This window comes from Cyrtonyx montezumae, unplaced genomic scaffold (genome assembly GCF_038088225.1).
Source record: "Cyrtonyx montezumae isolate F1298 unplaced genomic scaffold, pur_monq_1.0 scaffold_12, whole genome shotgun sequence".
Classification (NCBI taxonomy): Eukaryota; Metazoa; Chordata; class Aves; order Galliformes; family Odontophoridae; genus Cyrtonyx; species Cyrtonyx montezumae.
The window spans coordinates 6,215,106-6,242,781 of NW_027071848.1; the positions used below are offsets into that span (position 1 = coordinate 6,215,106).

Sequence of the window (27,676 nt, forward strand, 5' to 3'; positions counted from 1 at the left end):
GATGGCACTTGACTGAACAGGTTTTATTTTAACTGCTGGCAAGCCAATGATAATGAAACTACACATAATTTAGGAGCTATTTTATTTTATTTACTGTATTTTATTTTATTTTATTTTATTTTATTTTATTTTATTTTATTTTATTTTATTTTATTTTATTTTATTTTATTTTATTTTATTTTATTTTATTCCTTGAACAATTTTTATGGGGAATGTGCCTTGAAGTTTCATCCATGAAGGCATCTTTGCTGCAGAGAAAAGCAGACCCCCGCCTTACCAAAATGAATAACAGAATCACCCTTTTTTTAAATAGATGTTAAATATTTCAATCAAAGGTCTTCACCTTGGACACTTTAAGATGGATGGAAGAGAGAAACAAGTCAAATTTAATTGGCTTTTAATTGCCAAAATGTTTCCATGCTGAGCAGATGTTATTCACTAGTGCCAGAACCTGAGTGCAGGGCCAAATGATTAAAAACAGACAAACTTAATCCAGTGAGGCGTTTCATGCGTCCACGTATAGCTAGCATAGGCAACAAACAGAAAAATGGATTTCTTAAGGTCCAGTGATGGTTCTTAAGAGTGTCTTGCAGCCAACCTTCTCTATTTTGCTATCAAATGACTTCAGAAAGTCAGTCCAAATTTTGATATTACACCCATCTCTTAAAGTGCTTTCCTTAATTGTAGTACAATTCTGCACCAAGAAAAGTCTACTATTAACTACTACAGAGCTAGTTCCTGTTACTTAAAAACATGAAAACAAAATGCATACTGTTAAAAAAAAGAACAACCCACACATTTAAACAGGAAATTGCTGCTGCAAATGGGCAGTGAAAGTTAAGTTTCCCATCTCAGAAGTGCTGCTTCTGCTGACTCTGAAAGAGGGAAGTAGGGACTGAGCCCCTGGGGACAGCCCTTCTGCTGCACTTACAGCTTGGAATGAGATGCTCAAGTGCATGCTAATGGCTCTCAGGGTGAAAGATGCCTTGGGGACACCAGACAACCTATTTTCTCCAGGGAATACAGTGCTCAGTGAATAAATTTTCCAGACATCCCTTAAGCCCTTCTCCCCAACAGAAGACAGAAGGATCTCACGTTGTCAATCTATATCAGCACCCCTTGCCTGTCACATAAGTGGCTACAGGCTCTCATTACAATTAGAACCTTATAAAGCTGAACAAGCTCATTAAATTCTGCTCTGCTGATCCCATAAGGTAAACTTGTTCGTTTGAATTAAGGTATCTTTCTTAATGTAACGTATGGGCTGCATGCAAAATAGAAAGCTGCATCTGTTTCTCCTTCCTCCCTGCTCTTCCTTCCTCCTCCCACTCAGATCACACAATATCCAGAAGCATTCTACTTCCTTTCAGGCCCTTCAGACAGACACCAAATTCAAACTACAGAGCTTTTTCTTAAGTTCATCAGCAATTCTGACATCTGTGAGCTGAAGCAAAATTTCTTGTCCTCTCCTTGAAACAAAGCAGGGCTGTTAGATAGCAAGAATGTAATGACTGTCTTTCACCAAGAGCTTGCTCCTTCTGGATGGATAGCAATGCAGTATTTCACTTGAACGTAAGTGGAATATGTAACCAGAGACATTTACACTCCTCAGATCAGCCATGATCCCTCAGGACAGCAGCACATGAGCTTCCCACTCGGAAATGCTGGCACAGCCACTAAATCGTGCACTGAATCCCTTAACTAATTGATCTGGATACTTTGCAGTCTTTCTTCCAGCTTATTCTGAAACTTTACAGAGATCTTGAGTTTGGTTCACAGCTCTCACTGATTTTATCATATATCAGCTTGAATGAAGTGTCAATTTCCTACATTTGAGCAACGTGAGATCTCTCCAGAACACTTGAAACTCTTACTGATGAAATGATTAGCAGAAAACTCACTTTGCAATGGCAGGAGATAACCTTGATGCATTCTTAAGATCACAGAGTTTCATCTTTACTGCACTCAAATGCCCAGAATAGCAAGTTTATCACTCCTTCACGTGATGAAATTACATGCAAATGATTTACCTCATCTCAGTTTAAACAGCACAATATGGCAGAAAAAATAAATGACAAATAGCTTTCAAAGTCTTTTGACATTTCTGGGGGGTTGTAAATACCTTTATTTTGAAGAAAACCCAGAAAATAAACAGTCACATTTCAAATATTGTTCACTTAGCCATGTAAAAAAAGGACAACTCATCCCATTTAAAGAATTTCATAAATACTTTAGCAAAGTGGTAAGGGTATAATTAAGAAATGTAATTTTTATGGTGATTTTCCTAAAACAGAACATGATTACACCGTAAACATTCCAATCTTAAAAAAGACAATATTATCAACATTATTGGATCATAGGATCATTAAGGTTGGAAAAGACCACTAAGATCATCTAGTCCAACCATCAAGCCATGCCCACTAGCCGTGTTCCTCAGTGCTGCATCTCCACATGTCTTGAACACCACCAGGTATGGTTACCCCACCACTCTGGGCAGCCTGTGCCAATGTCTCACCACTCTTCCTGAGAATAAATTTTTCCTAATATCCAACCCAAACCTTTTCTGGTGCAACTTAAAGCTGTATTTGCTCATCCTATCACTGTTACTGGGCAGAACATGCCGACCTCCATCTCACCACAACCTCCTTTGGGGGAGTGCTGATGAGTGATAAGTTCTCCCCTGAGCCTCCTCCTCTCCAGACTGAGCAATCCCAGTTCCCTCAGCTGCTCCCCATAAGACTCATGCTCCAGATTCCTCACAGATTTGCAGTCCATCTCTGGACCCAGGCCTCAATGACTTTCTTGTATTAAGCACCCAAAACTGAACACAGTACTCACATTGCAGCCCCACCAGTGCCAAGTACATTAAAGTTACTTTATGCCTTAAAAATATGGTAAACAGTGAAGGGAAATACTCATGATAAAACATCACGAGGCACCGTGCCTTATGAAAGCAAGAGCCCAGTGCTGAGAAGCACTCAGACATTTGGCCTCAGTTAGACACTTGAGTATTTTATGAACCAGACAGGACACAGAGAACACTTACACTGTACAGGCTAAGGGACAGGTTACAGTCTCCAAAATGTTAAATTGGGGTTGGGGCAGCAGGACTGACCCTATTCCTGTGTATTTTTTGGAGCATGTTGAAATGTGCTTTCTAAAGGTTCTCAGAGGAATGAGGAAACTTCCTTGTGGAGTTCAGTTTTAATTCCATCATGCACAAACTTAATCTCATGTTACAGATACTGTGTCAGCAGTGGATAATTAATGCCTAAAGTATTACATGTCAACTATTAGGCTTTAAAGTAGATGATTTTAGTATCTCTTCTTTCCAGTAGGTGCCTATAAGTCAGCTTCTGACATTGATTTGAGGGAGAAAAAATGTAATTGCATTTATGATACCAAGGAAGAAGCACTGTGAGGCACCTCACTCAATATATGCCACGTCTCACCTCAGGTGCATTTACTTACACTAGTAATTTTCTGTTAAATCACACTCTTTCTCCATTAAAAAACAGCCACAAGGGTCTCAGAGTATCACCCAATTTATCTTCCTCATGCAATAATTCTACGATCTCGTATTCAAGTTGCTTTTGTGTTAGGACTTATCTACTTCAGTCTCCAGTTCTGCTCACGAGCAGCCTCAGCTAGCTGATTAGGCAACACTCAGAACGGATTTGGCAGCTAATATCACGGGCTGTTGCTGTTCTGCAGCTGCTAACAACGTTTTCCAGCTGCGGGCTGTCTGGCTGCTCAAAAACACTTGTGCTTCTTACAAACCACTTGACGTGGATGTAGAAGAATTTTCCTTTGGGCAAGACTGGCCTACTAGGCACCATCTCCCAGGAGCCAACTCCTGTCCCAGTGATTGAAGATAATTTACTGCTGTAATAACTTACCATGGGATGAAATGGGTTCTCTATCACAGGCAGCTTTTAAGATGTCAGAGCTACTTATGAGCAAAGTTCTAGCCTCAGTGCTGAGACATGTTCCTCAATGAAGCGTGCTTCATGTATGTGTTTACTTGAGGATGCTCAGTCCAGTGTGTCCTGGTTGACATCCCACAGCCCAGAGCTCCTGTGCATTTCTCAGAGGAGATATGGGATGGTTGTTAGATCAACATGAGCCTCTCTCTGTTTCTGATTAGCACTAAGAGCTTCAAGTCCAACGCTGCATGAGAAAGAATTCAATTCTCTTATGCATATAAAGGAGCCTGTCACTCAGAACTGGATCACTTCATCAGTTTTTACTGTCAAAAGGGTGATGAAACTGAAATTCAGACTCATGTCCTCATGAGAAGAGACAATCCTTGCCAATTCTATGGAAAACTAGAAGAGCTTAATTAACTCCTTTGGCTTGAATGTTCATGCTGTCCTCTGCTCTTACACAGAGCTTATACTTGCTCTGCTACCTCTGGGGCAGCGCTGGTGTGTTCTGTTTTCTGTAGTATTAAGTGGTTTGAAGAGGGACTGGTGGTACAGCTGAGACTCTGATCTCACAGCTTTCCTGCTTCTTTAAACCTTCCTTGGGCAAGAGCCAGAACAGCAATGAGTGTTCCTACCATTCTGCCCTCCTTAGACACCAGGAAATACAGTTTTTGTTTATATCTTATATGAAATACAGAGGAAGACACAGTAGGCAGCTCCATTTTCCTTTCCATTTTCTTTAACATCTTCAGGGGCATAATATTGTCCATTGTCTACTGTATTATAACTGAAATTCACATCTTTCTTTTCTCTCCTTTCCTTCTCTCCTTCACTACTTCTTCGTTGTAACTAGAATTCCCATCTTTCCCTTTTTCACCAAGACTAACAAAACACCAACAGAAGATGCTGGCTCCTTGACCGGTTCTGTGTAAAACTCAGCTTCAGCAGTCACATGCTGAAAGCATGGGGCCAAAAATTAAATTGCTAATGTGCAGATAGGTGTCTAGGAGTGGACGAATAATCTTTCCTTTCATTCGTGGACTTAAGGAGGAAGTCACTATTGTCAACAACCACGATTCGTTCCCATTTGTTTTTCCCTCTTAAGAGCCCAGTGATTGGATTTCTGTAACTACTGAAACTATTGTGAAACTATTTTTTTTTCAACTATCATAAACTATCGTATTTAAAACTATGATAAAACTGGATATGAGGCCAGAAGGGATCAATGAAACTCGCTACTGCATAATAAACTGAAGAACTCTATTAATACTTTCTGCACCAAACTACTATCACTTCTGTTCTAGTTGGTTAAAAAACCTTCCTTCAAGATACATGGCAGCAGTTAATTCCACAGTCTCACATTGCTGCTCAGTACAGGGCAGGTTTATATTAATTAAATCAACAGGGTTTATCAAGAACTGTGCTCATGCTCCCAAACAGTAAAATGAAAACCAGCTGCAATGTTCTGTCGTATACCATTCACTTTGAACAAAGCAATGATTTCATCTCCTAGGTGTTTTGAAAGGTATAGAAATCTTTTCAGTCAACCCTTCTCCCTTCTCAACTGGGAGCACTGCAATGTTTCTCATAAAGCAGTTCATGCCTGCTAATGAGCCACAGCTATGCTATGATAAACAGAGCGAAGTTGAACTTGAAATGTAGATTGCTTTGTGCTTAAAAGAGAGTATAAACGCACACAGAGCATTAGCTTTGAATGTATGCTGCTCCACCCAACTCCCAGAAGATACAGGTTCTTCCCCACATCTCTCTACTTCTGAAAGATTTGCATTTGTTTCTCCAAAGTTTCTTCAATTTCAAGTAAAGTCTGAGCACTTCTGAAAGCAGCAGCAAAATTCCCATCTACTTTAAGGGGACTCACTCCCTCTACGTTGTTGGTGCTTGAGTTCAAGGCCTTTGGAGACATAACAGAAGTGTCTTTATTTTGCGCTAGAAATTACTGGGGCATTGTATCGACAGTATAAACAAAGAAAGCTTCTGTCTCAAGGAATAGCTGACCCATATTTGAGTTTCATGTACCATTCTAAATATTCCAAGATATCAAGTTGTCCTTGCTTGATGTTGTGTGGATATATCCACATATTTCTCTGCAGGATCATAGATCAAACATCATGAATTACTGTCCTCATTCTTTCTATTTTCCTTATGGTTTCAACAAAACCAAGCCAATATTTGCATTTTTATTGACGTGATTACTCCTACAACATGACTGTTGTTTTTATAAGCAGCTATCAGCCTTTATCCTACTGTCACTGTTGTCTGTGCCATTTGGTAAAAATCCCAAATTACAAGAAAGTATGCTTTTCTTACAATGGAGATTTTATCTTCATGCAACTCAGCTCAGCACTGGACAACAAAGTATAAAGGATTTATTCAAAGAATGCTTAGATGTTGTGTTGAGGGACATGGTTTAGTGAGAACTATAGGTGATAGGGGGATGGTTGGACTAGATGATCTTGTAGGTCTTTTTCAACCTTGGTGATTCTACGATTCTATGACATGATACTGTTTAAAGGCAAATGTAAATAAAGGAAAATGGAGGAAAGGTTAGAGCCAAAAAAAAAACCCACAAACCACTAAAAAACACCCCAATACATTCTTCTCTATAAACATCTTGAGCGTATTTAAATGCCACTGCTGATTCCTTCAGCAGCTCTCTTTTTTTTTTAATCACATAATCAATCTAAATGCTCTGTGCTCCCTGAGATTCAGCCTTTCTGAGGGCTCAGAGCTGCTGTGAGGCAGTTAGCTTCCAGATCACATTTTGCAACAAATCTTGGAACACTTCAAAAACAGGAATTTTCATGCTTAATGTACAACACTGTAGTGCATGTGTGGGCACTACTGAAAAACTCCATCACTTGTTATCTTCCCATGTGATTTTTGCAGTATGGGCAAAACACGTGTTTTTGCAGTGTGAAACAGGATGGATGCTATTTTATACGAAAAAGCCGACTGCACAAATCTGGAAAGACAGCAGAAGACCTGATTTCTATTTCTGGGGTATTTCTATTTCTGTAACAACAGAGAATAGCTTTTGTAAAGCACTTCACGGAAAGCCAATTTTAGAAAATCACTGTTAAAATTCTGCTCCTCTCTTTACAATTATAAAACTCCTTGCCTCATAATAAAGAGCGAGGGACAAAAGCATAGGTCATACTTTTACCCTTTGCTCAGCATCAAGGAAGATGCTGCCTTTGCTTCTAATGTGAACTGAACTGGGTTTCTAGGACAGTTTCCTGTGTAGTAAATCTGGGATGCAGGGGGAACCTCCACAGATGTGATGTTATGGACTGTAACCTCCAGAAGCCGCATGCCAGGACTCATTGCTTTTTCGGGTTAGCTACACATTACTTTTCTCTCTAAAAGGAAAAACATTCTCAAGGCAGTTACAAATAAGATAAAACATTTCTTTCTGGAGTATTATTTATGAAATATTAGAAGCTTCTTGGCTCTGATCTCAAGCTGTAGTAAGTTGGCACAGATCCATCACAGATCCATTATCATTAAAATGAGTAGCAATTGGGAGCCAGATGGCACAACAGTTTAGGGCACTAACTTTCAGACGCCTATTTGTCTAGACTGTTTCACTATGGGAATTGAATAAAATCATTTGGCTTTGTTTGAGCTAAAAATTTCAGCACCTTAATGAAAATGACCTTCAAAAATATATATTTAAGCCTACATATAAAGGGTTGGGGATTTTCTGTTTTTTGTTTTGTGACATGAAAATGAGCAGTATCTTGGTACACACATACCAAGTCTACCTTAATTTATGAAGAATATATGCCAAGGAAAGGCTTTTAAGTTTATGACAGATGGAAATTAAACATATTTGGAATATTCTGTCATATTAGTGAACCTTCTAGATTTTAAGTTCATTTTTTTTTCTTCAAAGTTCAATATCTTGTCATTTCAGTTAAATAATAACACACTGTTCAGCTTCAGTCATTTTTCAGTTAACTATAAAGTAACTATAAAGAAGTGCTGCTATTTGACTATAAAGAAGTACTGCTATTTCTGTATATGAGCATTAAAGAAACTAAAACAAACTACTTAATTCCTCTCCACATTTCTAAAAGGAGAGGAAAAAAGAATGACAAAGTTTTTAAAAGAATGTAATTTATTAGAGAACTTTGCCCTGCAACAACGTTTTATCTACTTAATTTGTTCAAGAGAAGGTTATGTTTTTAAATGACCTCTAACCACTCATATGGAGGTGTCACTTCCTATAGAGCTTCCTTTTTCAGCAGATAATGATACAATGAAATGGCAGATTGGAAACTGGTGCTAAAGAAATTCATGCTATACAATTGTGAAGCAACTGAAGTAAGCAGATATAAAGGTTTATGATTTTTCCAGTTTTAATGCCTCAATTTAAAGATTGGATGTCTTTCTAAATTTATGATCTGGTTAAACCAGAAGCTTGCTGCAGGGATGATTGGGCAATGCTCTATTGCTCATGTTAAGAAGGGACGCAAACTAGCTAGATCATAATGGTCCCTTCTGTTCTTAATCTCTTAAAGCGGTGAATCATCCAATCACTTTTCCACCAAACCCATAAAAAGAATGAGTATTTCTTAAGGGAAAATGAAGAAAAGCAAATAATTATTCTTAACACACACACATATTTGAGGACTTTGGTAGTATCTTGAAAAGAAAGAAATGCATCTGCGATCACATGTCACTTCTGTTAAAAAAATCAGAGAAATTTGCTAAAACACTAACACTTCTGACCTCACAAGCAGAGTTTTCACAGGACCACAGAATGGCTTGGGTTGGAAGGGATCTCAGAGATCATCACTGAGTTCCAACCTCCCTGCTGCAGGCTGGGCTGCCAAATGCAAGCACTACACCAGGCTTCTCATGGCCCCATCCAACCTGGCCTTGAGCACCTCCAGGGATGGGGCACCCACAGCTCTCTCATCAGCCTGTGCCAGCACCTCACCATGCTCTCAGTGAAAAACTTCCCTGACATGTAAACTCAATCTCCCTCCTTCAGTTTATAGCCATCCCCACTATCACTATCTACATGTGTAAAATGTTGGATTTCCTCCTGTTTATAATCCCTTTAAATACTGGGACATTACTGGGAGTTTTGTGCAGTGTTATCCTCACTCCTACCCTTTTAACATACCAAGTTAACCATTTGCTCTCACACTTGTAACATTTCTCTGTGTTTTGTTCTTTTTCCCTTAATAGCTGCAAGGTCACTACACAATCTTCTCGCAAACATTTGGAGGCTGCTATGAGGCCCTGCCTGCCTGGCTGCCCACAGCTGCATGTTTATTCTTAGTGTTTGGAATGTGAATTCCCACAGAAGGAGCAATGGCTTTGTGTCAGCTAGGAAACAGATTTTCTCCATCAAACATTTTACTGTGGATGGGTAGTTACCTGATGAGGTGGACAAGGGGTTCAGTAATGTCCAGTTTCATCTTCTGAAGCTCACCAGAGGTATGGGTAAGTCTTGCTTGGACTTCACTCCTCCTCCTAGTTCAGTAACCTTTGACTACATGTGGTACATTATATTTCATTATGAAACTCTACTGTAGGCATTTATGGGAGAACATACTTTCATAACCCATTATTCCCTAATAACTGCAATTTTCCCATGATGCACGTTGCATTGTCATGTGAAGGAAGTATAAGATGATGCTGAACTCCTGCTCTGCAAGCTTAATAGGAGAAACAAGTCGTGGTGCAGTGCTCCATCCAAGCTGCAGTGATAACTGCTGCTCAAGTTGCCACCCTAGTTGTGTACATACACTGCTAAGTCAAGGAACCCCCTGGGGAAATTAGGACATATCAACAGTATTCAATTAGCTTGTAAATGAAGTACAATAAACAATGAATTTCTGTAAGCAAACAAGCAAATATGCAAGGATTAATGATGCTAAAGCAGAAATCTATTGTTTGTAACAAGATATGCAAAATTTTCCTTCAATGAAGTGACAAGGTTTGATGGACTTTCTGTATTATAGGAATCACCCAATCTTCCCAAGTAATGTTGCTGAAAACATTTATCATTTCATATACAGGGCCACATTAAGTCCAAATATCTCCATGCATGATCTTGAAAGAGCTGCAATATGAACTGAGCAAAGAGAGTAGATACTCATTCCCCCATAGATTTGACAACACTAGTATACTGCACTTGCCAATAACATTAGCAATGATTTGCATGTAAAAATGGAAAGTCAGACAGCTTACAAAGAGATGAGGAGGATAAACCTGCTTCTCAGGCCAGTGTGACAGTGTCCACATCATGAGAGAAAACATTTAAATTAAATATAACTCTTTACTACTGTGGAAAAACTCTAGTGCTCCACCAGGTGAAAGACCAATGCAATAATACATGGAAGTCCTAAAGAAACAAGCAGAGCAGTCAAACAACTCCCAGAGTCTCATATATACCTCCATGATAATCAAGTAAAGCAATAACAACAGGTGATGCAAACAACAGAATCAGTGATAGAATCTTCTCACCCTTAAAGACAACGCAAAAGTTTCACTGATTAAAACGAATAACTTTGCTGATTGGTACCACTGTTGATGACGTGTCTCCAAGTATTTTTTTCCTTTTCCTCCCTCTGTTCATCCCACATTCATCCCTCCATGGCTCACTGTGGCCACAATTAATGGAAGGACTATCTTTTCTTCCTTCCCCTCACTGCCTCTTTCCAAGACTTTACTGAAATACACAACTTCTTCAGAACAATACAGCAAGCAGTGCTAACTGTTTCATTCACGTATGTCGTTTAAGAGAAAAAGACAAAGTCAATATGATTACACCATGAAAAAACACACAACACTGTTCTTTTGGTTTGCCTGCATGTGTATCCTTAAAAATGGCAGGAAAAAAATGTTTTCTAGTGCTTGCAATCTTCTTGAGGGGAGCCTGTTAAAAACCAAGGGAATCTGACACTGCAAATGATGGAATCTCACAAAGAGAAGAGTGGGGATTAGCCTGACAAAACATCTGCCTATGTCAACACACAGTGTCTAGTGAAACAAAGCTCCACTAGACTGATCCAGGCAGCTTAATGTCTGCACTCTGCCACCACCTCCCCCTGACAGCTGGGCACGCTTGCAAAGCATGTCTGCTTCTTTCTGACACTGCTGAAAGACTGAAAATCTCAGTGCAAGTGTAGCCCTGTAACAGTTCTGCCATAGGACTTCACACCAAAAGCATGCACAGTGCTATAAATGCTTTCCCCTCCTCAGCTGCAAATAGATAAGGATTATAACTCTCACAAGAAGACAGCGTTACTTACTTGGGATAGCGCCTCTGCTGAAAGATGGGCAGAATCTCTGCATCTTGATTTGAATGTAGGAGCAGTAAATCCCGAAATCTTTCTGTCAGTAGAAAGAAAAAAAGAACACAAACAAACCCAGACTGTGACTCTGCATTTTATGTTCAGGCTACCAGTAAGCAAGCACTAGCATGAGTTAACTCCTTTCTCCAGCACAGACTGGCGAAGGGCCAAGCTAAGTTTGTAATGAAGAAAATCTCTATATTCACACAGACAAAACTCCTAAGTCTAGAAATCACTCTTCCTTGTAAGCCCCCTTAATGGCATTTTAAAATGTTTTGGTTTTTATTTCGCTCTAATGCTGAATTCCAGTAGTAATTTGAAGTTTCTGAGGTCTGCATATAGGACTTGTGGGCATTGTACACAGCAAGAAATTGTCCCTGCCCTGAAGAGATCAGTATAAACAGAAAGGAGGAACAACTAAGAATTCACCAAGCACTCAAAGATTAGTAGTCTAAATGAATATAAATTAATTCATCAAAATTAAAACAACATATAAGTCCTTTGGTAACTGACTCACTGATATTTCTAAGGAAGGCTGAAAGACTGCAGTGCTTTTTGTTCATTACTATTGCCTTAGTTTCATATGGGATGGAATTGTTTTCCTCAGAGTGTCTGGTATGATGCTATGTTTTGGTTCTAGGAGAAAAACAATGTGGATAACACATCAATGGTTATAGTTGCTGCTAAGCAGTGTTGTACGGAGCCAACACCATTCAAAGTGAATGGCCCAAGGGGCTGGGAGGGAACAGAATCAGGACAGCTGACTAAAACTGGCCAAAGGGATATTCCATACTATATGATATCAAGCAGAAGAAGTTTCGAAGGGCATGGGAATTATCTCACTCCCTTCTGCAGCTTGGAGGGCTAGCTGGGCGTCAGTCATGGGGTGGTGCTTCTGCATCGTTTGTCATACACGTTATATACATTCACACACACACACACACACATATACATAGTCCTAATTATTATCGTTTTCTCTATCATAGTAAATAGTTTTATCTCAACCCATGAGTTCTACTTTTTTTATTCCCTCCGATCCTCTCCCCCATCCCACTGGGAAGGGGGAGAAAACTGCTGTGCCATGCTCAGCCACCTATCAAGTTAAACCACAGCAACTATGTATTTCAAAAAGTGAACCTTGGGGTCATTTGCAGTAGATACGTTTTTTGAAATTTAGCTTTTTTGACCAATAACTGTGGGGCAGCTGCTTTGGGTAGCTGCCTTTACTTGATGTTCAAGAGGTAGCTCCATGCAAAAAATAAATGGGCTCTGTACAAGCTTCTATCAGTAACAATTTCTCAGTTCCTAGTAGATGGGAAACTTCCCAACTTATCTTGATAGAAAGAAGAGAATTCCATTCAGGTCAAACCCCCCTAAGCACAAGTTCTCAGCTCTCCATAGCGTGGGCATGCTCTGCAACTTCTATTTAACTACTCCTCAAGTAGCACAGATGCTTAGGACACTGCTGATACACTTCCCACCTTGTCAACTCTTGCTTTTCCTGAAATACCTATATACCTTAAAATCTTCAGCTACAGCTGAATCATAGAATCATAGGGGTTGGAAGGGACCTCAAGAGATCATCAAGTCCAACCCCCAAAGCCTCCATCATTTGCTGAGCCACTACTGTTTGTAGCCTGTGTTGCGTGCAGTGGCTGTGCTACGTGTTTCTCTGAACTAGCCATCTTTTCCATATATGATTCTCATTCTGGGAAGTGAACTTTCAAACAAATGTAGACCTTCCTTTCTCTGTATCCCTAGGTATCTCAAAATATCCACCAAAATAGGGTACACAGATAACAATATCAAGGCACAGAGAATCAATGAAGACAAATCTGCCAGCTCCAAAAAGGAGTGATTTCCCACTTCTTACAGTTCAGTATACGATGGTATTCTTAACATTAATTTTTATGTACTATTATGTAATCATAGTTAAAACAGATCAATTTGGATACAAATCTTACCTATGCTTCATAAAATTATATTACTTTGAAGAAAGCACAATAAATCCAAAATAAGAAGTCTCTTGATAAAGGCTCAGTTGTAAAGGTCAAGTCTTTCTGATGATGATCTACTCTGCCATCAGCTGGCTAAGAAGTTTTGCAAACATCTCAAAGAAAACTCCAGCAATGAATAAACAAGAATACTTGCTGCCTTCATTTCCACATCTCTTCAAATTCGACTTTGAAGCATCTGCACCCAGAAGATTCTCTACCACATCTTCAAAGGTAGCTCTCAGCTTTCCCTGTATCTGCCTGGGACAGAGACAGGATGTGGCCAACAACGATAAATGTAATGCTGTAAAGATGGAAGCGCAATTCAGTGGGAGTTTGTCAAAGCAGATCCCACTCACTGCCTTGACAAAAACCTTGCCATTACTGCATTTTACCTCTTTCTGAACTTTCAAGAAGAGGCAAAGTTTTTTTTTTTATCACCAGTCCCCCGACACATGGCAATATGCTGCATGCAGGATGCCGTCATCCTTCCAGATGGTATGCTATGATCTTCAAACGCCGCGAGACAAGAGATGAAAGATTTAATCAGTGCAAAATATCCAACTGTTTATGTGTCAGCGTGAGCACATTAACTTCCTCCCCCACCTCAGGAATCCTCATGTATTTTTCATGTTTCTCAACATGACTCAAGTTACTGGTGCCGCTCGAGGAACTCTTTATAAGAGGCTTCCTATGAACAAGAGCAGCCTTTGTATATGCCTGGTGAAGGAGCGAGAGCAAGTTTTCAATGGCAACTCTGAACAAGAGGACTTCCCACTGTGACTTCAGCGTTTTGACCTCCAGTGTGCAGTTTAAGCCACCCCAATGTAGGGCTGGCTTATTAAGATGTTTTCGAGGCGCCTGATCTATTTGTTTTTAGCATATAAAAGCAGGTTGAAAAAAGCAATGGAAAACACTGCCAGAGGCACTCTTTCTCAGTGCAATATTGTACAACACTGCGCTACATTTAAGTGTGTCAAAGTGGTTTGGCAGATGTTGCAAAGGGCCTACACCTCTTTGGGAGAGACAAAACTCATCTCAACAAGGGTGCAGATGTGTCCCACACCACTGTTTTGCCAGCACTCAGGCTGGGAGCTGTATTCCATCTTTATCCTCTATTCTCTAACTTGTTTTATGGTGCTGCCCTTTCTCCTTGGCCTAGGCCTGCTGGCTGCATTCCACAACTCAATTCAACAAGCTGCACTCTTGAAAATATTTCAAATAGCAACCTGACAGTGCTGGACAGTATTGGGAATAGAAGCAGCCAGAGCATCTGAAATTGGCTTAAAAAGTCCTCCTACTGGACTGAGTTTTAGCTAAAGCCAACTCTTACCTTTTTTTTTCCTTGCTTTATGGCAAATTTCCCAGGCAGATGTGTTCTCTTTTTGCCATATGACTTTACCAATTTTTCCATGGCAACACTTAGGCTTATATGGTAGTGTTCCACCTCATCTCACATACACCCTACAACTGACTTCAGTACATAGAGCTGCCATGTCCTATAAAGCTTCCTGAGGGAAATGCACACTGAACAGAATTCTTTAGGATTAATTTCTCTGCAGGATCATTATGTACATGACTCACCCTTCAGGTCTATGATATTCTCTATTTCACATGTGGACACAAATGTGAAAGTCAAATTGGTAGAAATGACACCACTGCCTTTAAGGACAATCCAGCAATGTGATGAGGGAGGTGATGAGAGCTTCAGCAGCTACTGACAAGAGATAGGTATGTTTGATGCTTCTGCAACAGTATATTTAGAAGCCTAAAGCTCAAAAAAGGGAAGGATTTTTTCAAATTACAAAAACAAACAAACAGAAGAACAAAAACAACCAAGAAATCACAACATCTTCCAACACAGATGAAAGTGGGAGATATAGGGGATGGGGCATGACAAAAAATGAAGATAGAATAGTACCGGTGAAAGGAACTGTCAGAAATCATCAAGTCCAACTGCTTGACATCTTCAAGGACAACCAAAACTTAAGAGTTATTACCCAAATGTCCCTTGAACTGAAAGATAAGGGGCTTCAGCCACTTCTCCGGGTAGCTCATTCCTGTGTTTAGCCACCTTCACAGTAAAGAAATGGGAATGGAAGAACAAAGTCTTATCACAGTTATAAAGCACAGAATGTTGTGGTCCAGAAATCCATTTGTCTACCAAAAGGTCTATTCATATAGCTATACCTCTGAAAATTTAGCAAACATGTTTCTATAATAAACCTTGCGTTTCTGCTGTCATTGGAGACACAAATCTTTGTTCCATCTTTCACTACATGGACATCTGTAAACTCTGCAATTTCCACCTAAAAATATCCACCTGTTGTTTTGAAAAATGCAGATTAGGCTGCAACACCTTCAGAGTTATGGACAGCTCCTCAGTGCCTCAGAACAATAAAAAAGTAATTCAGTCAGCTTTCTTAACACTGCCAACGGCATTAGAAAAGATTTGAGACCCACTAATCGGTCTTGTTCTCAAGGCCTGTAAATTTAAAAATACTGTCTTAAATACTTCCTCAGTGCTGTGAAAAAAAAAATAAAGCATTTAGGGAGATGCCTTTGCCAGCTGAAGGGCTATAAAAATGTGATGAGTAACAAGATGGCATAAAATTGAAATGTCCAATATTTCACTTTGATCTCTGACTTATTATTGGTCAGAATTTCTGACACAAAGGAACTGTCACATTAAGCAGACTCAGAGCTCAATGCTGTCAGAAGTAGACCTCTGGAGTTCAAACCTACTGCCCTTATCAAGAGATTAATTTTTTTCCTCAGACATGAAGAGTATTTCTTTCACAGAAGTAGAGTTTATTCCAGAACGTATTAGAAGGTAACTTTAACCTTAAAATATCATTATACCAATGTGCTATGAAAGAAACATTATTTGCACTGAATTCTGTAGCAGTGAGTTCTACAATTGCTCTCTTTGGCCGTGAAGGACTGCACCTTCCTGTTTGAACTCCATGAGTCAGTGCAGGGAAGTTCAACTAGCTCTTTTTTCATTAGTGATGCACTTTCCTCTTTCACAACGTGCCACAAGAAATGGTGACACAATAGCTCTACCTCACTCTTAGTCATGACACTTGATGTAAAATACCCTTACATTCACCAAAGAAAAAGTCTCTCAAATTATTTGTGAGTAGGGAGGCCCAAACATCATCATCCCTCCCATAAATAAAATAAGGAATTCCAAGGCGTTTCTCACCTTCTGCATGAAGACCCACCATCCTATATTTGCTCTGAAGCAGTGCCTGCATTGGATGGCAAAAAATTCTGCGACTGGCAGAAACTGGGGCCTTCCCACTCACTCTTCCATTGTTATGCATGGTTTTGTACACCTCTGTCACCTTTTTCCAAAGTTATCTTTTTCCACAGCCCGTGTGTTCTGTGTTGTCACCTGTTTAGAAGCCTTTTCATGTTTTTGCACATTTTTTCTGTTCCTCCCTGAAGCTTGCCCACTTCTAATGTATGCTGTTCGAAACAAAGAATCAGACCTGCATACAGGATTCAAGGCATGGGAGCACCACAGAGGCACACAGCTGCACTGTCATCTCTTTCTACTTCATTTTCTGCTTTTCTCCAATAATTCTCTCCTACTGGGCACAATGTTGACGTCTTCATGGAAATAATTATAATGACTCTACAGTGTCATTTGTGGGCTATTACAGTCACATCACCTCCACCATAGAATAGATCAAACATTAGCATGCACCTACACGCAAACATGTACTGGTATTTTTAGCCAGGTCTATAAGTAGATTCATAAGTTAATATATTTTAAGTGTTTTCATTTGAACACGCTACAGGTACACTTAAGTAAACACGGCAGCTATAAAATAATCAAATTAATCCAATTCAAGAGCATTTGTCAGAACAGAAACACCACCAGTCACTGACAACTTCTCTGCTGTTGTCTGTTCATATTAGGTCTCAGTTAAGATCGTAAGTAGGAAATACTTTCACCCTCTTCCTAATACATACCTTCATTATTACACTCAATATATACAAGCAGATTATCATATAACAATTCTGAAGAACTAGAGAGTAGCTGAGGATGTGAGGCACCTCTGCAGCCTTCCCAGCTGAGTGGGTCTCCATAGCCTCTCTAAGAACCTCTTCCTGTACTCGGAAGAAAACCTTTTCTCTTATATTTAGAAATAATTTTATGTATTTCAATTTGCTTCCACTATCTCTTAATGGCCACCAGTTCCTTCCCTCTTTGTTCCCTCCCAGATACAAGTAGATATGACAAAAGATTTTGTGGGCAACAATGAGTATACTATGAGACTCGGATTCAAGACTATAGAATCATAGAATCACCAAGGTTGGAAAAGACCTCCAAGATCACCTAGTTCAAACATCCTCCTGCCACCCATATATCCCTACTAAACCATTTCACTTAATACACCTAAACATCTAGGGACAGTGACTCACTGTGAATCGCCTCTAGGGACAGTGACTCAACCACCTCCCTGGGCAACGTGTTCCACTCTTTCTGATAAGAAAATTTTCCCAGCATACAACTGGAATGAAGATCTAATGATAAGGGGCAATTTAAGGCTGACAAGATTTCATTTTCAGCCACTGTTCTGTTGGGGGATAGTGATGCACAAAATGCTTTGCATACCCAAAACACCAAACAGGCTGGTCTCGTACAAAGAACTAGTATGTCATTAGAACAGACAGGAGGGAAGCTCTAGCAGATTTTGGCCCAGCAATGGATGCTCCTATAGAGACATCACTGCTAAGTACATACAGCTCTTTGTGCTGTGTCATTTCTTAAAAATTCCACCAAAGTTCACTTACTGCTGCAATCAGTAGGTCTGAACATTGGGTAAAAAAGTGTGCTTTCACACTATCAGTAGTCCCAAGATTGCCCAATCCTTGTCCTCTACCTCTTCCCTCAAAATAACCCTGTGATTAAAGCCATTAATCACTGAGGCTTTGCTCATTTCCGTAAGGTCATAAAGCATAGTGCAGACCTAAGCCACACTGACTTCAGTCAAGCATCTGTAAAAATTGGCCACCAACTTCCATTTCCTCACAGCTCAGCTGTGTGAATACCTGCATTAGAGGTGCTAAGTTGTTCCCACAGCCTGTGTCCATGGCCAGAGAGATGGAATCCACGTAATACCAGGTCTGTGCTGAGATATACCAGCACTGATACTCATCCCTGTTGTGGAAATGCCTTGAGTCCCTCTCTGGTAGACCTCTTGGCTATACCAAAATGCTGGAAGTAACAGTAACAGGGATCCAAATAAGAAACAAAAAATGGTACTGAGGAATTCCAGTATAAATACAAATCATTTCTCCTGTGTTTCCCACTGTCTGTCTCTCTCAGACAACACATACAAGTTCTTTCATTGAAGCATAACACAGGATAAAGTGACCAGAGTTCAGCTGGATCCTATTTTTATTTAAATTTTGCTAGTCAACTGGATATGATCCACTGGGAACTAATGAGCAACTTTCCCAAAGATCTAATCATATCTGAGGCACTTATTCTTCTAACATCTCTTGAAGGGCAATATCAAAACCTTCATAGGAAATCATTTTAATGACTGGCAAATAAAATGGGCCATTAGATACTAGTTATTTATTTTTCTTCTGGATAGGTGATAAAAGGTAATGGATGGAGTGTATCAAGAAATGTACCAAAAGTTTGGTTTAATTTCACCCTGCTGTGAGCAATTCTGTTATTTCTTCTTATATATGCATTAAGAAAGGCCTTCCTGACTACTTAAGCCAGCCCACTCCCTGAAGACAAACTACTACTTATGACCTAGTCTGTCTGGTTTTACTTTACACTTGAATAGTGAGATCTTAAAAATATATCTTTCCACTGACTTTGCTGCAGGATGTTCTAGTGGTTTGTTGTCTCCACTTTTCAAATATCACGTTATGAAAATAATATAATATTGATCAGACATGTTTTTGCACAAGTCCGTTACTGAATATTTTAGCATTTCTTCTCAACCTTGAGTGGGAGAAAAAATCTTGAAAACATTGGTGAAATACGACAGTGATAAACACTTTCTAGTGCAAGACACCTGTGGTTTAACATGAATTACATCACTTTCTGAAAGAGAAATTTTGTCAATTCGTCTATAAAGATGAACTCTCACTTGGTGTCTGAGTGACTCCTTTAATGACCCGCTATGACAACGCACTTGAGGAACTATCACAACTCCTGCAATACAGAATGGCATGGAAATAACAAAGCCCTCTGCATGCAGAAATGGTTGTGCATATGCCTTGAGAGATGCAGGAGGCTTTTAAAATACTGCTTTACTGGTTTTTGGATTAACAAAATGCTACTTTATTTGGAAGCTGCACAGAGAAAATTCCATTTGCCATGCTAGTTAATAGCAGGACACAATTTGCATAATCCCCTCAGCTCATCACACACACACACACACAAAAGCAAACATCAAAAAAATGAAATTATAAAAACTTCTTCCTTTAATTATAGATTTTTCTGTTTTTATATCTGTTACAACTGAGCTGCAGGGATATTCAGCTCACACAGAGCAAGTGAAATCCTTGAGGGAAAGCCCTGTGCTGTCAAGGCTGGCAGCAGCCTCTTAGCAGAGCACAGCAAAGCATCTCAGCTTCATCTCCAAAACCATGTGTGGGTGTCTGTGGCATTTTCCTTGAGGAAATAGCACTTACAGCACCCACACTGAGTAAGGGAATATGTTAGATTGATTCAAAAGGATAGAATTTAAAACTGCTTCTTGCAATGAAGAGCACAAACTGCCCACTGATTTATTTCATTTGCTCTTACAAGAGGAGGGCTCCCAGAGGATCTAGGTGTGTTAACTCTCAGCAACAGCTCAGAAAATTCATCACAGAGGCCATTTCAGCAAACCTCAACCAGCCAAGGATCAATGCAATTCCCCCTCTACCTCAGATTTCCCTTTCAATGCTGAAAAATGTGCCCATAGCCCTCTGTAAATTCCCTTCCTGAGCCCCTGAGCTGTCCAACAAACAGCAACGTGGCTATTTGGATTCATAGCCCTTTTCTCACCCTTCTCCCATGCCCATGACCACAGCATTTAGTGCAGCAATGCTCAAAATGTTATAGCTTGAATATGTCAAAGATCCAAACAGCCACTGTTTATCAACAGTGCCTACCATAAAGGCTCCTCTCAAACTACTAGGCACACAACAATGCTTTCCATAAAGCAGCTATCTCAATATCATCTCTTTAGATGGTCAAACATTTTCAATCCAAATTTATTGAAGATAACACAATGAGATTTTAAGAGACGAAAAAATATCACAATAAGAGGTAAAAAAAATACACATATATCTAAATGTTGGAAGTAGAAAGAAGTGTGTATCCACGTTTATATAAATAACATTTAGTATGTCATGCAAATCACAGTGACAGTGGAGTTTCCTCATGTGTCTCCCTCTTTTCCCACTTAAGAGGTGCCAACCTAACCTGGATCTGCCATGATTCAAGTGCTTTCCCCTGCAGGAGAGAGAGACCAAAGCATATTACTGCAAATACACCCTACATCACCCTGACAGAGCTATAGGTGTCCCTGTTCGTTGCAGGGGGATGGACTAAATGGCCTTTAAAGGTCCCTTCCAACTCAAATAGTTCTATGATTCTGTGAAATCAGGAACTCAGCCAACAGAAGATAAAGACAGCTGCAGACACACAAATCCTAAAAGGCAGTGGGGACAGCATTTACAAGTGGTATTTTTGGCCCTGAGACAGTGTTTTTGGCAATCTGAATTTTTGGAAAAACAAACAACATTTCTCATGGAAATGGTAAATCAACTTTTAAAAAACTGCAGGGTGAAAGAGGGCATCTGCTATTTATTTACCAAGTCTAGCTCGTATTTCTCAAAAAAAGAAAAAAAAAAAAACCATGAAAAAAGCCTTAAAAACAAGAGGGAATATTATTGTATTCCCTGCTGTTTGCTTTGACTTTTCAGCCTCTTTGTCAAACCTGCTGAAGTTCTGCATGCCTGGAAGCCTGACTTTTTTTTTTTTTCTGTCTGTTTCAGCTGATCTAATAAAAGATATTACCTCTCCCTGCAAAACTTGCATCTCATGGAATATTATTCCACTACAGAGTACTCTGGGCTAATCTGGCACAAATGTCACAAACTATATTAATAAAAAGCATCATGATATGTTTTTTAAGCAAGCTCCATAACTTTGTGCCTATTCATAGCACAATGTGGTTTAAATAAAGAAGAGGAAGAGCGAGAGTAAGGCTGAGCTGTAGAAATGCGGGTTACAATGTCAGTGAAAAAAATACAGGCTGCACCCTGCCTATCCTTGGCTGCCTTTCACAACAGCACACCATTTATTAACAAGTCACACTGTGCTTCACACACCCCTGTGCACAACACTGCAATTCCATCTACATTTTGGCTAAGGGAGTTCCAGCCTATGAATTTCCTCCTACACATTCTCCTTGAAGACATGAGTTAATAATTAGATGACTGTGCCATTTGTCTCATTCAGGAATGTCACTCTCAGCATGTAACAAGAGTCATTTCAAATTTCACTCATGAACCAGAAACAGTAAATATTTACGTTGCAGCATCTCACTCTCTATACAGTATTTAAGGCATTTTTACTTCGCCTTATTCTGAAATGGCCAAGCCTGAGAGATGAAAAGGTTTTAGTTACAAATGGACTCCGTAGACTGACATTCACAAAAGGATTCCTTTTTATTAAGAAATGGATTGTGCTGGCAATTTCACTCCATTCCCATCAGGAATGAGTTCCCACATTTCTCTTCTGCACTTTTCTGTCACAAAGGGACACTAAGTTCATAGCCAAGTACAGAGCTCTGCTTGGCACGTGGCTTAGTGCGTGGTTTAACCTTGTACAAAATGCATAGCTATAATCCTTCTAAAGTAAACTTCACTATTCTGTTTACTGCAGAAGCCAAAATACCTATTCTGCCAAGTATGGAAACCTGCTGTTGGCCCGGTGTCATGACGTGGTGCTTTCAGTGCACGTTCTGAGGTTTGGCTGGTAAAGGAAGAATGGTAAGTAATACTCATGTGGCTGTCACACTCATTTTTATCCACTCAAATCTCATTTCCGCAGTTGATAATTATATCATTGGGTGGTGACAGGTCTTTTATAACCTTTATGATTTAATGGGATAAATCTCCTGAGGAAGGTTGGGACAGAGAAGAGCTGTGGTTGTAAGTACTCCTCAAAAATTCTTGGATCACAAACTGGCTGCTGCCTCACTGAAAAACTCAAACTCTCCAGCTAGTGCTTGATGAAGCAGAGAATCACATGCAAAAGTCAAAGTCTAGATGGAGGAACACAAAAATGTGCTACAAATGGGCTACAGGGAACCAAAGCAGAATTTTGCCTCTTCTGAAGAGGACCGGCACTGACTTTAATACAGCTTGGAATGAAAAGATTTTCAAGCTGATCACTGTTGTTTTGATGCAGTACAAAGTTCTGTGCGAGGACAAACAGACAGCAAAAAGTGGGGTACTTATCCTTATGGAGTGAAGGAAAAAGAAAAAAAAAGCAATACAGGATCATGGAATCCTAGAACAGATATGGGATCCCTTACCAGAACGTGAACATTACTATCATGCCTACAGGGAGCTGCATAATATTTGGTATTTAAATAAGATTAACTCATATATTATTTGATCATAACATTTGCAATATTGCCAGAGCTTTATTAAACACCACTATGGATCTGTGCTAAACACAGAACAAATCCAGATTGTGAGATATACTCTCTCTCTTCCCATCCAGTTGTTAGATAAGACATCAGTAGAAATAAGCTGACAGGTAAGAGAGACCAAAGATTAATGAGCAATATGAGACAGCATGATAAATAGTCATCTGAACAGCCCATCAATCACCACTGCTGGCAATCTGTATGGCAACACTTCACATCATCCCCACAGCACACAACAGTGATGACTCTGCTATTGAGCAGTGAGTCCAATTCAGTATTTCAAAGGAATGTCAGAAGAGGAGAGAGTGCAAAACTGGCACTGGAACAGGTTGTCCAGGGAAACTGGGGTGTCCCATCCCAGGAAATGTTCAAGGCCAGGATGGATGGGGTCCTGGGCAGCCTGATCTTGTGCAAGGTTTCCTGCCCATAGCAGGGAGCTGGAACTTAATTGTCTTTAAGGTTCCTTCCACCCAACCACTCTGATTCTGTGATTTTATGAAATCATGGGAACCATCACAGAGCTGAACTTTGTGCACAGAAAGATCCTATGGACGTTCAAAGGCTAAAGCCAGAAATTCTGCTGACTAATTCAATCCCAAGTTTTGTTTCTGGCTTCTGCTAGCTTCTGTATAGAAATTAACCCATGAAATTCTAAAGCATCGTGCAAGACTTGGGAGCACATACAACCACCCCTTCCACTCATGAAGTTTATAAACATCAACATTTCCTACAGCAGTTACTCCCATTCTTTTAACATTCCCAATTTTAAACAATATTTTCCTTATTAACTGCAGCACTTTCACAGTCTGTTAGGAAAGGGTGCCAGAAACACAGACACCTTCAATCTAACTTAAAGACATTTTAACTAACAACTGTGATAACTCCCATTTTCAAGTCTGAAGTGTGCTTGCATTTTTCATCTGCCCCTGAGGGAGAAGCTTCTCAGACCTGGGAGTGAAACAAGAAGCTGGTCTGGAAGGCATTACCCAGCAAAACCTGAGAGACATCCAAGCAAGTGGGTTACAGCCCCAGAGAAGTGCAGGCATGCATGAAGAGCTGGCATTTTTGTGTCAACTCTCCCATTTCTCTGGAAACCATTACACATCTGTCAAAGGTCCTTGTACAAAGAAGCCATGAAGTCCATCTAGACTTCACATATTGTCTGAAGCAGCTCTGATCCTCTGCACAGAAACTACTACAAGAATGGGACTCCTGTATGCATGAGTGCAAAGAACTGGTGAGTCTAAAGCAGCAACTAACAGGGAGTTACATATAACAAGGTTTATAAAGAAAGGACTTCAGAGACTTCGAGGCAACCTTCTGTCCTAACAAACTTGATCTTGCTCCCTGTGGAGGTAAAATTCATGAACTGCTTAAATCAAAGTCTGTGCAAGTTATACTGGGTTTGGTATTCAACCCGCTGCAGTTCAAGTGTTAAACAATCCAGAGCTGGAGTCAAAACTTCAGACATGTTCTTTGAGCACTAATTCTTTACTCCGGGAAAAGGAGCTTCCAGCATGCAGCCAGTGAACTGAATCTGTTACCTTCCTTTTTCTCCATTCACTTAATCCTGCCTTTAATGAGCTGTTTACATGCATAAATAAAAAGAATAATGAATGTTAATAGCACTGAAGAATAGAACTAGTATTCTTTGTAGCACATTCTGGCTAATTATGTTGTTAAGGTATTTTAACCTCCTGGTAATGACAGTATTACTTTTATTACTAATATCAAAGTATGTAAAAGAAACACAATTAAAACTTTTTAGCACTCAATTCAGAAATCTTCCTGAGAAGCATAAGTGGAACTCACTGAGAAGATAAGAATCAGCAATCATAAAATGTAAGAGAAAAAATAACATCTCTTCCATCTCTGCCTTCAGCTCTGTGGAACCATCAACGCTACGACAACATTAACACCTTCACACCCTGCCAGGAATCCCATGGAATAACTGAACACAATGAAATTCATGTTACTATGGAATGAGAAAGGACAAATCAAACAGAGCTATAAGTAACAGGAAATGAGGGGAGCAACTGCTCATTAGGAGTGACTAGATAGCTTTAGAGAAACTTGGTAGCGATGATGGGGATCCCAGGACAACCCTGCCACATCCTGCTGGCAGACTTTGTAGTCATATTCTCCCTTCTTGTCACCTTCTGCTTCACATTCCTCCAGTGAAACAAGATCCACTACAAATATGGTGATAATGACAGAGTGATCCACTATGTCAATATCTCCCAAACTATTCCCCATGTTACTAAAAAAGAAGATCCTGTTCCTTTGCTATCTCCTATAGCAGCTAGGGCAGCAATGCTCAGTGTGCTTCAGATTGTCCTGTATTAGGAGTTTCAAGGTCTTATGAGGGTCATGAAGATAGTTGGCAAGTCTTTGACAAATCCTCTCTGCTCAGAAAGTTTAGACCATGATTCCTTCAGAGATACTGAAAAAGCATGTTTATTTTTTCCTGGAGAGCATACAAAAAAGTCCTTAGTCTACCTCCAGCAGGTCAAACAACTGCATTAAAATTATGCTGTTCAAAAATAAGAATTCTACATCATGTACTCTTTCCTGTCTGAGATTTTAGTCCATAGTCCTGACCATGTCTGTCCTCATCTCCAGCAGGAAGAATAAGATAAGATATGCATTTTCAAATGAGACATAGTTTTCCACAGTAATGCAGATCAATACACTGAAATATACAGGTCTCTCCAAAATTAACGTTTCCAATTTATTTACATGGAAACTGCAAGAGATACAAAGAGCACAATAGCACTGTTTTCCAGAGCAAATTCTCAGCTATCAAACACTATTTCTCAACATAGTCGTCTCCATTCACGAACGAAGAAGAAAGCTATAAACACAAATTCAGAACACAGCTGTGCATGGCTGGTCAGAGCACGACATTGCTCACATCACTGTCACCACTGCAGAAATGCACCACTGATAGCATTGCTGTGCTCACATCCACTGTTTGGATCTCCAAAAAATGCTCAGAAAGCACTAACGAATGTCAGTGGGCATCATTCTTTCCACATGGAGGAACTTAACCACACATGTTTGCCTCATACACATACCATGTCACACATCATTTTGTCAGACTGCTCCTTTGCTGCCATCTGTCACACAGCAAAAAAAAGTAGCATAATATTGGTGGGAAGGGCTGCGTTCTACTGCCAGAGGTGCAAGATGAAATGTCAGCTCTTGGACCAAACAAGTGGCACTGGAGGCAGCAGCAAGAAGAGCAGAAGCACTCCCTGATAGCTGACACCTCTAGGACAAGTTAGGCATCAAGTGAGGAAAAATCAGCTTTAAAAAATTATCTGGTAAATATTAAGGTACCTAATTTCTCAAAGCTGACTGAGAAAAAGGTTACCACAGAAGCAGAACAGAATAGGTGTTTAGAAGGATCACTAATAGCAAAATCAGCTTATTAGCTCATCTATAGATCTCATTATGGATTCATACAGAAGCCCTTGCTGTGACACCAGTGATCCTGTGAGGTTTAAAGCCACCACCCAACAGCACTATCTGCTGGGCAGCTGCACCATGGGATGTGCTGGTGTAGCTCAGAATGAGAGCTAGGTTGAGCTGTGGTCTACAGCCTGTTCAGCCCAGAGAAGAGAAGGCTCTGGTGAGAACTTTCAACATCTAAAAGGGGGGCTGTAAGAAAGAAGGGCAAAGACTCCAGCAGAGTCTGTTGTGATGTGACAAAGGGAAATGGTTTCAAATTAAAAGAGAGGAGATTTAGACTGGATAAAAGAAAAAAAGTTCTGTTGTTTGGGTTTTTTTTAATGATAAGGGTAATGAGGCAATGAAATAGATTGCCAAGAGAGGTGGTGGATGCCCCATCCCTAAAGACATTCAAAGTCAGGCTGGATGGGGCTGTGAGCAATCTGACCGAGCTGCAGAAGTCCCTGTTCAGTGCAGGAGAGTTGGACTAGATGACCTTTACAGATTCCTTCCAACTAAAAATGTTCTATGATTCTGACTTAGGTAATCACGTGTCTGCAACAGAAATAATTACACTATCATTCTTTAGTGGGTTTGTAGGAGCTATGCACAAGATCCACTGCACACAGCATTAGTTGGAAAAATCACGTCAGGAACCTGTATGTGGGAAAAACTCACAACTAAATTTCAGTTAACTAAACTATCTCTAAAGCAGAGATGCGTAACTTAACTTTCTTTAAAATCAGGGAAGAGAAAAAGGCATTGCTTGGAGCCTGGTTTGTCTCCTCCTGAATCAGACACAGCTATAGGTCAGAAGTCTGCAAAAGGAGCCAAGAGAATTAGTTCACATGAAAGAATCTACACAGGCATCTAAGACCACATTGGAGGAATATTACTGCTTGTGTATTTTCTGTAATGAACATGAAAGCCAAGCACAATACAGTTACTAATTTTACCATAACACAGACAAGAAATAAAAGAGCTCAGATTAATATTGGTAATTTATTTTAAAAATGCTGCTGCCTACAGTACTCCTGAGAAGTGCAGGATCTCAACTGTTCTAATTTCAGACAGCTCCATTTGATTTCAGTAAAGCAAGAGATACATCACTTAGGGGATCAGGATTACTTTCAGCTTTGCAAAGGTCTTAGAGATTTAATGTCTGAAGTTTCTCCCTTTCTCCCCTACTTTGTCTGTCCCACATTTTGTGATGTTCAAATCATTGCTTTAAAAAGCAAATAACAGCATATACTGCCTTGAAATCCACTATATACTTA

At 39.8% G+C, this 27,676-nt stretch overlaps 1 protein-coding gene across 3 annotated transcripts in view; it reads right to left on the reverse strand.

The window, feature by feature from the left end:
* The window catches only part of NOX4 (NADPH oxidase 4), a 114,797-nt gene that overhangs the window by 40,507 nt on the left and 46,614 nt on the right, over window positions 1–27,676 (reverse strand). For all 3 annotated transcript variants that reach the window (XR_010621835.1, XM_065729975.1, XM_065729977.1), the window contains exon 13: window positions 11,219–11,300. Coding sequence is in view for 2 of the 3 variants with exons in the window: in XM_065729975.1 (XP_065586047.1) it covers window positions 11,219–11,300 (82 nt within the window). In the remaining variant the exon portion in view is untranslated. The remainder of the gene's footprint in view (window positions 1–11,218; window positions 11,301–27,676) is intronic.